The following is a 16,859-nucleotide window of genomic DNA, read 5'->3' as shown; positions in this document are numbered from 1 at the left end:
CCCATACCTTTTTCAAAATTCACTTCACAAGGAGGCTCAATGAGTAAGATGGAAGGAACAAGCTTATTTGGGAATAAAGCCAGATCAATCTTTCTTCTTCTCCTCTCCTGTCATATTTTATCTTTCTCTGTCTTTCCTTCAGTCTTTCTATCTCTCTCTTTCTGTGTCCCTCCCTCTCATACTCACTCTCTCTCCCTCTTTGAGGTGGAGATTAAAAGTACTCATTTTAAAATAATTTTTAAGTTTCACAACTTGATTTTATACATTATTTTATTTTATTGAAATACATATAAAAGCTTAACAGTTGAAAATGAATAAAAGACATTTTAAAAATCATAGGAGAAAGACTGTGTGGATTCCTAGGTTCTTGTCTATCTCTGCATATAATGTCTATCAGAACCTCTGTCCTCAAAATATGGGGTTTACCTACGTGGGTATAATCCTGGGAACAAACCTTTTAAACTAGATTCAATGTTCATAACACTGCCTCAAACTGATCGCTTGGTAGTGTGAGCTAAATATGGTGGCACCAGGAATCAAGAAGTGAGTTTTTCACTTCTCTCTATCTAGCTGTTGTATGACCTACAAAAAGTTCTTACATGTTCTTATCTCTATTTTCCTTATAGGGGAAATAACACCTGCCCAAATATTGTTTTTATGGAAATAAATGTGTTACTCTCTTTGTCATCCTCTTGAGGGCCTCTTTGATCTCCTTGTTCCTGAAACTATAGATAACAGGGTTTAACATGGGGATTAGGATAACATAGAACACTGACAGCACCTTGTTTTGCTTCTTGGAGTGGCTAGAGTTAGGATGCAGGTACATAAAGAGGCTTGTGCTATAGAAGATTGTCACAACTACTAGGTGGGAGGCACAGGTATTGAAGGCCTTGGCACTACCTTTGATGGAAGATAGTTTCAGGATGGAAGCTACAATGATTGCATGAGATAAGATGATTACCAAGAAGGAACCAAACCCAACAAAAATAGATTCGAGAGACAGAATCATTTGGCTGATGTGGGAATCAGAACAAGACAAAGAAATAATCTGGGTTACATCACAGTAGAAATTTGGAATGATGTTGGGCCCACAGTAGTAGAGACGAAAGCAAGAAACTGTTTGAACTAAGCTACCAAGGAAACCACTCCCATAGGCCCCAGCAATCAACTTATGACAGAGGCCAGGAGCCATGATGCTCGAGTACTGCAGAGGCCTACCGATACCAACAAATCTGTCATAGGCCATGGTGGCCAAGATGCAGCATTCAGCCTGACCCATCCAGCACCCAATAAAATACTGGGTGGCACAGGCAATGAAGGAAATGTTTTTTTCATCTTTTAAGAAGTCTGAAAGCATTCTTGGGCTATTTGAAGAAGAATAACAGATGTCTAAAAATGATAGGAAACTGAGAAAAAAGTACATAGGCGTGTGCAGGTGGGAGTTCATCCTGATTACGATGATAAGACCCAGGTTCCAGATTAGAGTCATAAGGTAGATCCCTAGAAAGACTGGGAATAGTACACGCTGCACCTCTTTTTCATCTGAAAGTCCCAGGAGGACAAACGTGGACACAGAAGTCTCATTTCTATTCCTTTCCATGGACATGGTTAGTGTCATCTACTGACAAAAAAGATGACAGATGGAAATTATTTCATTCTCAAAAAACAAAAACAAGTATTCTTCGTCTTTTTTCAGTCATGCAGCTGACTAAATATACAACTTAAATCATCATGTTGAGTTAATCTGTCCTCCACGCATGATTACTAAACTTAAATGAACAATTCCCTTCAGTAAACATTCTCATTCTCTTTGGGGACAAAAGACAGTAAATTGGCATTATGAGTACATTATCCTCTGAAATGTCTTAATTTCATGTTTTAACTTCCTAGAATTCACAAATATATGAGAATCAGAAATAGACAAAACTGGTGAAAACTGCTATCTCTCAATATGGTGAAACAAAAATTCTCCTCACACATGGCTCTGATGTTAATCAGTGCTTGAAGAAGTCCCTGAATCATGAGGCTTCATACACCAAATGAGGATGCTGGAGTACATGTCTTTTAAAATCTCCTTCGGGGGCAAGCCCTAGGGGCCTAGCGGTTACGTTCAGTGCCCTTCACTTAGGGTACCTGGGTTTGAATCCTAGACACTGACCTACACCATTCTTCTGTTAGAGGCCATGCTGTGGTACAGCCCACATAAAAAGAAAAAAAGGGGAAATATTGTAAATGGCTGTTAGCTCAAGGCAAATCTTCCTCAGAAAATAAATAAATAAATACATAGAATCTTTGGAACCAAGATTCCACTAAACTGTAATCAGGGAGGGTGGACTATCTTGTAACTGCCTTTCTGTTTTCATAAAACCATCTGAGATCTAAAAATAATGCCATAGAATAGTGGGAAGAGTCAGAGACAAGATATAGTTTGGAAATGGATGTGAGTTGAACAACTTAATGATTCTAGGAAAGCACCTGAGAAGTTAGATAAGATAAGTTTGAAAGAGCCATTATGCTCCTTTCTTTGCAGGTGCAGCTTTTTCTTTCTTCAAATCAGAGATACTTATAAGTTAAATTATCTAAGACAGTGACTCTTGATCTTCTTTGAGTCAGTGATACATTTGAAAATCTGTTACAAAGTCTGAACCCTGTACCCAGGAAACTGCAACCACTTATCACCTCTGCATATGGTTTTATTGGATTCTCTGTCACCCTCAAGTCTATTCATGGTTCCTAGATTCAAGACTTCTGTAGAAGTAGAGTGATTTGAACTCATGTAAGGATGAGGATGCTTAGGCAAGGGACATGGGGATTAGAAAACTGAGGCAGGATTTCTGGAAGTCCTTTCTCTTTTTCTCCTTGGAGCCAGTCCAGAGAAGTTAAGCACTAAGTCTTCAGGCCAAACAGTAAATAACCAAAATAATATTTTTGCATAAGACACTGCATGCCCTCTTCAAGATGCAATAGCTGTCATCTCTTCAGGTGGTCATTAGAACATCTCCAGCACAAGTATATTTTTATTCAGATGAACTCAAACTAGAAAGAAAATCATGGGAAGCCATGAAACCTAGAAAATATATGTCACATGTAGCTGAGAGTTTTGTGTTTGCGTAAAGCAGAAGTCTTGGAGATTTCCCTGGAGAAAGACTGCAACATTAGTGGAATAAACTATGTCTATGAACTACAAATACCTGTCAGTATTAGCCATCCAGAATGACTTTCTTTTCGCCAATCATTTCCCAGCCTTCTAGGACCAAAAATGAACAATATGAGAAAATCCCCATTGAAGCATAAGGCTGTAGTCTGAGAAGTGAGGCAGAAGGGTTCATTTCCCAAAATTAGATCTGTCTTTGCTTCATGGTGAACTCTTTTGAAAAGTATTCTGAAGGAAGGAAGTTACTAATTAGAAAATAAATGCAAGATTTGAGATCAATGTGGAAGGAAAAATGGGAGCAGACAGAATATGTACAGTCATGTGCCACGTAACAACATTTCAGTCACCAACAGACCGCATAAATGATGGTGATCCTATAAGACTAGTACCATATAGCATAGGTGTGTAGTAGGTATACCAAGGAGGTTTGTGGAGGTACAGTCTATGATGTTCAGACAAAAACGAAATTGACTAATGATTCATTTCTCAATGTTTCCCCACAATTAAGTGATGCATGAGTGTATTGATCGTGCCAGACTTAGGTGTGGTTCTGTCCACAGTGAGACTGAATAGAAAGAGAATTTTGTGAGAACAGAGCAGAAAACTACATTCTTCATCATCATCACAGTCATCATCTTAACCAACAATCATGACAACAAAAAGATTGATTTTACATCTACGATATATTCTGTTCATCTTCTACTCACGGAGGTATTCACAGCTTCCTCTAATGTCCATTCATTCAATAAGGTAAACTTAAGCCTGATGTGCTATCTATCAAACACAGGTAATATTCTGAAATTGTCTTTATATTTCTAGTATATGCCTCTGGAACCACAATTAAATGTCTGTCATTGAATCTTCTTGCTCTCCCCTCCACTTCACTCAAACATCCATTATTTGTATTTATCTCCTGTGTTCTGTTTAATTTTTACAGATCTCTCTTCCAGATAATTTATTCTATCATAAGTTTTGCTAACTGGTTGTTTAATGCATCTGTTTAATTTCACATTTCAGTGATAATATTTTGTTTTCTCTCTAAAGGTTTCATTTTGTTCTTTTCCTGAGTGGTCATCTTTGATAGTCTCTTATTCTTTCATCATACTTTCCATAGCATCCATTATTTAAACATATTAAACATATTTATTTCTTATTAATATCTAATAATTTAACTACATAGTTTTGCAAATCTGATTTTATAGTTTGATGTTATAGCTGACTCTCAGCAAGATATCTTGTATTTTTGTCTGCTTAGTGATTTTTTTATCTTAATTTAGCATTTTAAAAAAATTTATCTGTGGGAATCACTGAGGCTTGAGTTTAAAATGTCTTCCTTCAGAAATGCTTTATATTATTTCTGTCAGATACCTTAGGGGCAACACCAACACAGAATTCCTTTAAACAAAAATTTTGACTTGGTGTCTTTTGGTGTCACAATAGTCAAAGATATAAGCTGCATATCTACATGAGTAAGTGTATGAGATTAAAAATTATCAGAGGAAGGAGGAATGTTAGCATCTTAGCAGTAAAAGACAGTCCTTCTTTTTGTCCCACTTTTGTAAGAATGAATTAGACATCCATTCTTGAGCAAAAACATCTTGTGGGAGTTGTGGTATCCAGGGCCATAGACCAAGGGACCCAGGAGCAATCTTGCCTACCTGTGTATCCCATAATAGTCAAACAGACCTCAGAATGGGCTGCAGAGCCAGCAGGAGTCAGTGAGCCTACCTAAGTCCATCTGGGTTATGATCAGGTAAAGTCTGGAGAGTGCTGTCTTTGGCAGACACCCATGAATGAGAGAGACTTTGTGGAAGCCCAGCCTTCTTGAGAGTGGAGTACAGTGAACTATTGGAACAGAAAAGAAGCATGAGTTGGTCACAGTGGGGAAGGTGAGAGGAGCATTCCAAGGACCACTCATTCAAGGCAACAATGCACAGTCTGAAATATTCAACGGTGGTGAACTATGCCACAGGGGAAAAGAACAGTGAGTGAGTGCCCAGCCACTTCAGTAGTGTTGGACACAGCTGGAGAAATCTGTGTCTCTAAAAAGAACCTAGTGCACTGAGACAGGTAGTTGGTGATGGAGGGAGGGGGAAGATCAGGAAATAAACAAATGATAATATCAAAAGACATTAAATGAGCATAGTTCCTGCCTACTGCACTCAGGATTTCAGCTGAAATCCTCCGTGAGCCTCCAGGAGTACCTCACCCAAGAATCTCCCCCCCAGATCAGTGGGAACCACAAGGCCCCAGTGCCAAACCCACACCTCTCCCCACTCTGCAACTGGCTTCTTGTGAATATTTCTAAGGGAAGCAGTGACAACAAAGCTGGTAAACTGGGTGGTCTCAGAAAAATAAACCTGGGTCTATGGCAAGAGAGAACACACAAACATGAGCTATAGCACTAGCTTTGAGAAAACAAATAAGAGGTTTCCAGTAGCCATCCTCGTGAATTGTAACGAGGAAGACACAATAGCCTAAAAATTCTGCCAACCATGGTAGCAAGCAGAGTGGAGCACATTCACCCATATAAAGTCAGAGAAAATCTCAGATATAACACCACCAGTGACAGTAAACCCCATAGGAAGGCAATTAGTAAAGATTTTAGGAGGTCTTTTTTAATTCAAATGTAAAAGCAGCAACCAAAACCTACAAGAAATATGAAACATCAAGGAAATATGTTGTCACCTAAAGATGACCATAATCTCCAATTTCAGAAGTTTAAAGGTACATAATTTTGTGACCAAGCTAATAAAGAATTCAAAATAGCTTTTTGAAGAATCTCAATGAACTACAAGGTAACTAAAAAGACAATAATGAGGTTAGGAGAAAAAAATGAACAAAATGATATATACACACACACACACACACATATATATATATATATGTACTAAATAAACCAAAACTATAAAAAAGAAACAATTTCTGGCACTGAAGAATTCAATGAATGAAATGAAAAATGCAATAAAGAGCATTTGCAGTAAAGAAAACTGAAGACAAATAAGTGAGCTAGAAGACAAGAAGTTTGAAATAACCCAGTCAGAGCAAGGCAAAGAAAAAAAGGAAGACAATAGAGCAAAGAAAGCCTATACAATCTATGGGATTTCATCAAAACAAAATTAAAAGAATTGAAGTTTGAAAGGAAAAAAGAGGAAGAAGGCAGATGAAAATTTATTTAGGGAATAATACTACAGACTTCTCAAACCCGGAGACACTTGGACAGCCAAGCTCACAAAGCTTATAGACCACCCAATTATTTCATGCCAAAAGACTTTCTCCAAGACATATTATAATTAAACTTTTAAAAATCAAAGATAAACACAAAATCCCAAAAGCAACTAGGGAAAAATGATGGTAACCTACAGAGGAACCCCCATTAAGTTACCAGGAGTTTCCTCAGCCACATCCCACAGACCAAGAGAAAGTGAAATGACATACTTAGTGTTGAAAGAATAAACTGCCAGTCAAGAATACTCTATCAGGCAAAGTTATACTTCATATATGAAGGGAAAGTAAAGAGTTTCCCAGAAAAACAAAAGCTGAGATTGTTCATCACCACTACATCTTCCTTCTAAAAACTGCTGAAAGGAGTTTTTTGAGCTGAAATGAAAAGACACTAATCAGCAACATGAAAACATACAAAAGAATACAGCACAGTGATAAAGGTAAATATAAAGGCAGACTGAAAAGGCTAATTCTGTAAGAGGATGGTGGGCTAACCACTAAATTGTAGTATAAAGACTAAAAGTGAGGCGTATTATATAATTATAGCTACTATAATTTGTTAAAGAATACAGAATATAAAAAGAGGCAAAAATAACATAACAATGTGAAACAGAAGAGTAGAAGGGTCCAGTTTTTGTAGAAAATTGAAGTCAAGCTGCTATGAGCTTAAAATGGACTGTTTTCCTTATGAGATTTCTATACAACCCTCATTGTAATCACCTAGTGAAAATCTAGACTAGGTTCATGAAAGATAAGAAAGGGGAAACAGAGCCTACCACCATGGAAAAAAACACATGTGCAAAGGTAGGTGCACACAAGAAAAAAGGAAACAATGGAAATACAAACAACCGGATAGCAATGAATAAGATGGCATTAGTAAGTGCTTACATATCAATAATTACAATAGATGTAAATGAATTGAATTCACCAAAAAAAAGGGCAGAGTCCTAGATAGATGAAAAATCAAGACCCAACTATATGCTGCCTACAAGAGGCTCACTAAGCTTTCATGAGACCCATAGGCTCAAAGTGGAAGAATGGAAAAAGATATTTCATGCAAGTGGAAAACAAAAGAAGGCAGGAATAGCTATATTTATATCAGATAAAATAGACTTTAAGCCAAATATTGACACAAGAGACAAAGAAGGTCATTATATAATAATAAAGGGGTCAATTCATCAGGAAGACATAATAAATGTAAATATATATGCACCCAAAATCAGAGCACCTAAATATATTAACCAAATATTAACAGATACAAAGGGTGAAATAGACAACAATGCAACAATAGTAGGGGACTTTAATACTCCATTTTCAGAAATGGGTAGATGATCCAGAGAGGAAATTCCCACAAAAATGTTCAACTTGAATCACGTTAGACCAAATGGATATAACAGACATTTATAGAACATTCCATCCAATAGCAGCAGAGCACACATTCTCCTAAAGTGCACAGAAAACATTTCCAGGATAGATCACATGAGAGGACACAAAATGTGTTTTAGAAAATTTAAGATTTAAATCATACCAAGTATCATTTCTGACCACATTGGCATGAAACTAGAAATCCATTAGCAGAAAGCTGAGAAATGAACAAATATGTGAAAACTAAACAGCACACTACTGAAAAATCAATGCGCAACTGAGAAATCAAAAAACATCTTGAAACATATAACAATGGAAATATGATACACCAAAACCAATACTATGGTACAAAAGCAGTTCTGAGAAGGAAGTTTACAGCAATAAATGCATACATTAAGAATACAGAAGAATCTCAAATAACAACCTAACCTTACACTTCAAGGAATGAGAAAAGAAGAACAAAGACCAAAGTGAATAGAAGGAAGGAAATAACAAAGACCAGGCTAGAAATAAACTAAATAGAGACCAGAAAAACAATAGAAATAATAAATGACATTAAGGGCTAGTTTTCTAAAAGATAAACTATATTGACAAATCTTTAGCTGCACTAACAATAAAAGACAGGAGACTCCAATAAATAAAATCAGAAATGGAAGGGGAGACATTACAAGTGATAGTAAAAAATACATAAGATTATAAGAGACTGCTATGAACAATTACAGCCCAGCAAATTGGATAATCTAGAAGAAATGAATAACTTCCGAGAAATATACAAACGGTCAAGATTGAATCAGGAAGAATCAGAAAATCTAAATAGAAAAAAGTCAAGTAAGGAAATTGAATCAGTAATTGAAAACCTCCTAACACAGAAATCCCCAGAACCAGATGGCTTCTTTGGCAAATTCTACCAAACGTTAAAAAAAGTATTAATGACAATCCTTCTCAAACATTTTCAAAAAATTGAACAGGAAGGAATACTTCCTATTGCATTTTGGAATTGAAAGTATTACTCTGACACCAAAGCCAGATAAACACACAAGAAAAGAAAACAAGAACAGCACACAGGAAAAGAAAACTACGGACCAATATCCATCTTGAAAAAGATGCAAAAATTCTCAACAAAATATTAGGAAACCAAATTCAACAACACAGTAAAAGGATTATACACCACGAACAAGTGGGATTTATCCTAGGAAAGGAAGAAAGTTCAATGAACAAATCAATAAATGTGATACACCACATTAGTAGAATGAAAGGTGAAAAACATGATCATCTCAATAGATGCAGAAAAAGCATTTGACAAAGTACAATATCCTTTCATGATTAAAACCCTGCAAAATTGGATCTAGAGGGAATGTTCCTCAACATAACAAAGAACATATAAAACAAACCCAGAGGTAATATTATAGTCAACAGTGAAAAACAAAGCTTTCCCTCTAACATTAGGAACAAGACAAGGGTTCTCACTCTCACCACTCTTATTCAATATAGCAACTGAAAATCTTAGCTAGAGCAAAAAGGCTAGATAAAGAAATATAAGACATACAAATGGGGAAATAAGAAATAAAATTAGCATTACTTGCAGATGTTATGAGCTTGTAGACAGAAAATCCTAAAGATTCAACCAAAACTGTGTTGAAAGTAATAAATGAATTTGATAAAGTTCCAGAACAAAAAGTCAACATTCAGAAATCAGTTGTGATCCATGAGCATGAAATATCATTTCATTTCTTTCTGTCTTCAGTTTCTTTCAACAATCCCTAACTGTTTTCAGTGTGCAGGTCTTTCATCTCCTTGGTGAAATTTATTTCTAGGCATTTTGTTGTTTTTATTGTGATTATAAATGGGATTTTATTTTTGATTGCTCTTTCTGCTGGTTCATTGTTAGTATATAGAAAAACAACTGGAGCTGGCCCCGTGGCTGTGTGGTTAAGTTTACGTGCTCTGCTTCAGCGGCCCAGGGTTTCTCCGGTTTGGATCCTGGATGCATACGTGGCAACACTCGTCAGACCATGCTGAGGTGGTGTCCCACATAGCACAACCAAAAGGACCTACACTTAGAATATACAACTATACACTGTGGACTTTAGGGACAAGAAGAAGAAGAGAAGATTGGCAACAGATGTTAGCTCAGGTGTCAATCTTTAAAAAAATAAATAAATGAAATGGGTATGATCTTTGCCTTTAAAAAAAAAAACAACTGATTTTTGTATATTGACTTTGTACCCTGAAACTTTATTGTATTCGCTTATTATTTCTGATAGTTTTTTGATGGATTCTTTATGGCTTTCTAAGTATAAAATCATGTCAACTGCAGATAGTGACAGTTTCACTCCTTCTCTTCCAATTTTGTTACTTTTTATTTCTTTTTATTGCTTAATTTCTCTGCTTAGAACTTCCAGTACTGTGTTGAATAAGAGTGATGAGAGGGCCATACTTAGACAAAGATGTTTTGATATTAGTTAAATCCCCTGGAATTCAGCAAATTATTATTTTTCATTCAATGCTTTATTATTAATTTCTAGAGTGTGCTGGGCTTTATAGAAATTGTCTCATTAGATTCTAAATGTTTCTATTTCTCTCATTTTACAAGTGAAAAACACAAGTTAACTGAGTTAAAGACCACATCATTAAGAAATTGCAGAACTAGAACTCAACATCATCCACCCCTCACTCCATAGTAATATTGACATTTTAGATTAGAGATTATTCTTTTCACTGAAGGTGAGAGAATTTGGGTAGGGAGAAAGAGAACCCCAGGAAAAGCCCTAAGTGGAGGGTGTGGAAGTGAGGGAGAGGAAAGAGATAAAGAAGAGAAGAGAGCATAAACCTCATAAAATGTATGAGGACCACAAATCTTACTCCACATAGGTTTTACTGGAAGAATCACTTGGATATTGAGATAACACGGAATCCACTCTTTTCTATAAATCTTGCCCTCTTACCTTGACCGACATCCCCCAGGATAACAGAGCTCTTGCCAAACTTGAAATTGCTCATTTGCTTTCAAAAGATCTATTCAGGTGGGCCCTACTGCACTCCAAGATTGGTGCTTTAGGTCATGAAATTGGCTGTCCATTCACAGCCAAAGAAATACCCACAACTGGATGGGTATTTCTTAAATGTGTTATTAGGGCAGAGGTGAAAAGAGAAAAGACAATGAGGGAGAAAACACTCCAGGTGCTTATTCTCTTGGGTCATGGTTGTCATGGAATTTTACTCCATCTAATTTCATGCCCCACTTTGCCGTGTCCCTTCTGATTCAATTCCCCACTTCCTCATGGTCCTATTATGGTCTTGTGATTATAGCATTTCTTTTAACAACCTTGGAGGCATTTGACATGGAAAGGACCTGGACATCTTCTAGTCTAATACCATCATCATTTTCAAGGTGAGGAGCTAGAAGCCAGAGGAGCTAAGAGATTTGCCAAAGATGACACAGCTAACTGAGAATACTGCTTGATAACAATAAATTAGATATGTGGACATTTCCCTGTTTACAAAGCCTTCCATTTTAGATATATATTTTTTCTCACTCCGTGACCTGAGCTAATTATCACAGCAGCCCTATGAGACAGATATTGCATGGTTTCCTAGGCATAAGTGAGGATATTGAAGTAATAAGGAATACAGTAAAACTAATTCTTGACAGAGCCACAGATCATCATGGTTAATACCATGGACATTAGTATCAGCTAATCTGGTTTGAATTCCAGCTTTCCATTTCCTGGTTGTGTGACCTTGAGCAAGTTAACATCTTCAAGCTCCATTAATATCACCCATAAAATGGGCTTATAGTATCAGCTACTTTATAGAGTAGTTCTTCGTAGAATCAATTAGATAATCCTTATAAAGCACTGAGAGTGTGAAGTACGTGGCATGCCTTCTATTAAAAGTAGGTTTAATTCATGTGTTCTGAATTGGAGTTCTTTACAACATATTATGCTGCATTACTAATCCTTCATTAAAAATATCTGCTTAAGATGATTCCCACAAAATTTTGGTTTTGTTTTTTGGGTTTTGTTTTTCCCTTTTTTTTAAGATGGAGCTCATCTACCCTGCCATTACTAGGGAAACACCTGATTTAGGAAGTTCTCATTCATGATTTGATCTGCTTCTGCTAATCCTACTTCTAGAGAGAAAAGGATGGATGGGATAAGGAGTTAATTATTCAGTTTAACACTTGCTAATTGGTCAGTAGTTATATAGTCACTCTGATAAGAACTGTAAAAAAATTAATATTTTAAAAGGAACAGATTCTTAAGATAGTTTTAAAGCTATAACATCAAATGTACAGAAATTTGGCACCATGGACAAGTAGCAGTAGAAATGTTTCTGGTTAGTAAGAACCATTTTGTTCCATACATGACACTTTGTGAGCTTCAAGAAGAATTGTTGCTACCCTGGGAAGAATGTGGCAGACCTCAATATGACCAAAGGTTTTATCTGTAAATGGGTCTAATTTATCCCCTGCCAACTGAACATGGTAAGAGAAAAAAATCAAACCTATGCAATGTAACTATGTAAAGTGTAAAATATTGTGTAAATAGTAACATAATATATGCAAAGCTCAGTCCACAACTCATGCATGAGAAAACATCTCTTTTCAAAATTTTCTTTAAATTATACCAGCTGGACCCTGAGTCTCCATGGTACCCCACATCTGATTGCTCTGCTGCTCTCTGGTCAACTTAAGGCCTTGAAATTCCATGCGCTTAGATCTCTGAGATTCAGAATCTGCCTTCCTAGACATACCATGACAGCCTTCATTTCTGAGTCTGGCATGGTCTCTGGGAGGCTACCACAGAACATGCTTCAGGCCACGTATGCCCGGAAATTGATGACTTTGACTTCTTTCTAGCCTGTGAGAATCTCCCCAACTCTTGACCTTAAAATTGCCCCTTCTTTCTACCATTCCTTTCTCCCATCTGTTTTTCACAATTCAATTCACAAGGAGTTTCAAGGAATAAGATAGAAGGAACAATGTTATTTGGGAATAAAGCCAGAACACTATTTTTTTCTCTTTTCCTTTAGTTTCCTCTCCTGCTTTCTCCTCCTTCCCCTCCCCTTCCCTCTGTACCCATTTTTTCTGCTCTCTCTCTCTCTCTGTTTTTCTCCCTCTTTCCAATTTTCTGATTCTGTGCCATCTCTCTCACACTAGATTTCTCTCACTCTCTTTGGAATTAATAAGATAAAGTATTCACTTTTAAATTATTTTTAACATTCACATATGCAATTTTATACATTCTTTTTAAAAATTTTATTGAAGTACAAATAAATTCTCAACAATTGAAAATATATAAAAGAAAAAATCAATGAGGAAAGAACTGTCTGTGTGGCTTTCTAGATTCTTATCATTTCTCTACATGAAATATATATCAGAACTTCTATTCTCAAAGTGTAGGGTTTTATCGACCTGGGTCTAATCATGGATACACGCTTTATAAACTGAATTCAATGGTGGTGACACTGCCTCAAATAGATCACTTGATGGTGACAGCTAAACATAATGGCACCAGGAATCAAGGAGCCAGGTTTTCATTCCATCTCTCTACCTAGCTATTCTTGTGACCTACAAAGGGTCACACGTCTTCTTACTCTTGTGTTCCTCATAGGGGAAATAACAGCTGCAAAAATGTTGTTCTCACTGAGGTAAATGTATTAGCCTCTTTACCACCCTCTTCAGGGCCTCTTTGAAAGCCCTTTTCCTCAAACTATAGATAAGAGGATTTAACATGGGTATAAAGATAACATAGAACACTAACAGCACGTTGTCCTGCTTGTTGGAGTGGCTAGAGCTGGGAAGTAGGCACACAGAGAGGCTTGTGCCATAGAAGATTGTCACAACTACCAGGTGAGAGGCACAGGTATTGCAAGCTTTGGCACTACCTTTGACAGAAGATATTTTCAGAATGGAAGGTGAAATGAAAACATAGGATAAGCTGATAACTAAGAAAGAACTGAACCCAACAAAAATACATACGAGAAAAAGAATGGTATGGCTGATGAAGGGATTAGAACAAGACAAGAAAATAATTTGGATTATGTCAAGGAAGAAATTTGAACTGACATTGGGCCCATGGTAACAGAGATGAAACCAAGTGGCATAGTAATAGCGATGACAGCAAGGAAACCACTCCCATAGGCCCCAGCAACCATCTTCTGACAGAGGCTGGGAGCCATGATGGCTGAGTACTGCAGAGGCCTACCAATAGCAACATATCTGTCATAGGCCATGGCAGCCAAGAGGCAGCATTCAGTCAGACAAATCTAGGACTCAACAAAATACTGGGTGGCACAGGAAATGAGCAAAATCATTTTTTGTATCTTTTAAGAAGTCCGAAAGCATCCTTGGGCTGGTGGAAGAAGAAGAACAGATGTCTGTAAAGGACAGGAAACTGAGAAAAATGTACGTGGGTGTGTGCAGATGGGAGTCCATCCTGATTAGGATGATGAGACCCAGTTTCCAAATTAGGATCACAAGGTAGATCCCTAGGAAGAGTGGAGAGAGGATAAGCTTCACCTTTTTTCATCGAAGAGTCCCAGGAGAACAAACACGACTGCAGAGGTTGATTTCTATCTCCTTCCATGGACCTGGTTGGTACCATCTGCAGGGAAAAAGATGGGAGAAGGAAATTATTTCATTTTCAAAAGACAAAAAGAAATACTCTTAATTTCTTTCCACTCTGCAGCTGGCTACATATATATCTTAATCATCAACTTTGAGTTAATCAGTGTCTTCCATTTATAATTACCAAACTCAACTTAAAAAATTCTCTTGCGTAAATACTGTAATTCTCTTTGGGGACAAAGACAATAAATGGACATCATTAGTACATTACCTTCTAAAATGCCTTAATTTCATATTTTCCCAATCCATAGTTTACGAATGTATGAGGATTGGAAACAAAGTAATTAAGGAAAATACTCTCATCTCTTTATATGGTAAAAGAGAAAGAGTCTGATCAGTCATGGCTCTGAAATTAATTAAGTGCTTGAAAAAGCCCCTGAATGATGCTGGACCATAGTTAAATGAGGATGGTGAAGTAGGTGCTCTTTAAAATCCCCTTGGGAACTAATACTCAATTAATTTGTAATCAGGGAGGGTGGAAAGTTCTGTAACTGCCTTTCTGCTTTCACAGAGCCAAGAGAGATATAAGAAAAATATAATGAAATGGTAGAAAGAGTCACACGCCAAGACACAGCTTAGAAATGGATGTGACTTACCCAACTTAATGACACTAAGAAGGCTCCTGAGGAGCTAGGAAAGATCAAGTTGTAAGAGCCATTATCCACCCATCCTTGCAGGTACAGATTTTTATTTCCTCTAATCAGAGATACTTATGAATTAAACTGTCTAAGACAGTGATTCTTGATCTTCTTTGGTCAGTGATACTTTCAAAAGTCTATTGGAAACTCTGGACCCTCTACCCAGCAAACTGCAACCTCTTATCACTTTTGCATATGGTTTTATTGGATTCTCAATCACCCTTGGTTCTATTCATTGTTATTATGTTCAAGGCTTCTCCTACAAAGTAGAGTGACTTGAATCATGAAAAGGTTACGATGCTTAGGCAATGGACACAGGGATGGGAAACTTAGGCAGGGTTTCTGGAAGTTCTTTCTCTTTTTGTTCTTTGGAGCCAGTCCAGGGAAGGAAAGCACTAGGCCTTCAGGCCAAATGCTAAATAACCAAAGAATATTTTTCATCAGGCACGGTAAGCCTTCTTCAAGATGTTATAGCTGTCATCTTTCCAGATGGTCACAGAACATCTCCCATCAAAAACACATTTTTATTCAGATAATCTCAAAATAGAAAGCAAACCATGGGAAGCCATGAAAAGTAGAAAACAGATGTCAAATGTAGCCTGGCAGTCATGTATATGGGTAATAGTAGAAGTCATGGAGATTTCCCTGGAAAAGGGCTGTGTCTTTAATGGAATAAACTTTGTCTATGAGCTGCAATCACTGGTCAGCATTAGGCATCCCGAACTTCTTCCTACTTCCTAAACATTTCCCATTCTCCTTGTTCCAAAGATGAATGAAAAGAGAAAATCCTTATAGAAGTATAAGGTATAGCCTGATAAATAAGGTAAAAGGGTTCCTTTCCCCAAATATGGATGCAGCTAGGAATTCCTTGCTCTCTAGAGATACTTAGACTACTGAGGCAGATAGACCATGAGCAGAGGGAGAAGGGAGATCAGGTTAAAAGGCAGATAGGAATATCAGAGAGAATTAGAGGAGTGCAAGGGCTCATGATTTCAGCAGGAAGTCCTCCCATGAGGCCCCAGGAGTACCTCACCAGAGGATTACCCCACCACATCCACAGGAATGCCCAAAACTCCAGTGCCAAACCCACACTTCTCTCCACTCTGCAACTGGCTCCTTGTGCACATTCCTGAATCTGGCAAACAGACTGCTCTCAGAAAAACAGAACTGGCCTTTGTACAAGGGAGAAACTGCAAACATGAGCTAGAGCACCACCTTCTGGAACAGAAAAGAGGTTTCCAGTAGCCAGCCTAGTGAGTGGTAACAACCAAAGACACAATAACTTAAGAATTCAGCCACAAGAGGGAACAAGAAGAGTGAACCAGGAGTACCCAAAGAAAGGCAGAGCAAACTCTAGATCCCTTACTCACAAAACTCACAAAACTTAACTTGCAATGAACTAAAGATTTAAACATAAGACCTAAAACCATAAAATAGAAGAAAAGATAGAGGAAAACTCCTTGACATTGATCTTGCAATGATTTTTTCTGTATGACACCAAAAGCACAAGAAACACATGCAAAAATCAACAAGTGGGACTAGATCAAACTAAAAAGCTTCTACAGAGCAAAAGAAACAATCAAAAAAATTAAATGCAGCCAACAGAATGGAAGAAAATATTTGCAATCCGTATATCAGATAAGGGCTTATTATATTCTATATTTAAAGAACTCATACAACTTAATAACAAATAATCTGATTAAAAATGACATTGAAAATAAATAGACATTCTTTCTATAGAAGACATTCAACTGCCAAAAGGAACATAAAAGATGGTTGATATCACTAATCATCAGAGAAATGAAAATGAAAACCATGAGATATGATGTCACACCTGTTAGAATGG

General features: G+C 37.1%; 1 protein-coding gene and 1 pseudogene across 1 annotated transcript; both read right to left on the bottom strand.

The window, feature by feature from the left end:
* Window positions 1–655: 655 nt before the first annotated feature.
* On the bottom strand, window positions 656–1,618 carry LOC139044307 (olfactory receptor 5A1-like). The gene has a single exon (XM_070503734.1). The coding sequence runs from the start codon at window positions 1,616–1,618 to the stop codon at window positions 656–658; it is 963 nt and encodes a 320-aa protein (XP_070359835.1).
* Window positions 1,619–13,388: 11,770 nt separating this feature from the next.
* LOC139044306 (olfactory receptor 5AN6-like) lies at window positions 13,389–14,352 on the bottom strand (annotated as a pseudogene).
* Between the last annotated feature and the right edge of the window lie 2,507 nt (window positions 14,353–16,859).

This window comes from Equus asinus, unplaced genomic scaffold, assembly GCF_041296235.1.
Source record: "Equus asinus isolate D_3611 breed Donkey unplaced genomic scaffold, EquAss-T2T_v2 contig_800, whole genome shotgun sequence".
Lineage (NCBI taxonomy): Eukaryota > Metazoa > Chordata > Mammalia > Perissodactyla > Equidae > Equus > Equus asinus.
The sequence above is the reverse complement of the archived record's forward strand: the minus strand, read 5'-3'. Positions and strand labels throughout refer to the sequence as shown.

Bases quoted from the DNA above. Each gene is read 5' to 3' on its own strand.
- LOC139044307 (XM_070503734.1), bottom strand. From the start codon at position 1,618: ATGACACTAACCATGTCCATGGAAAGGAATAGAAATGAGACTTCTGTG.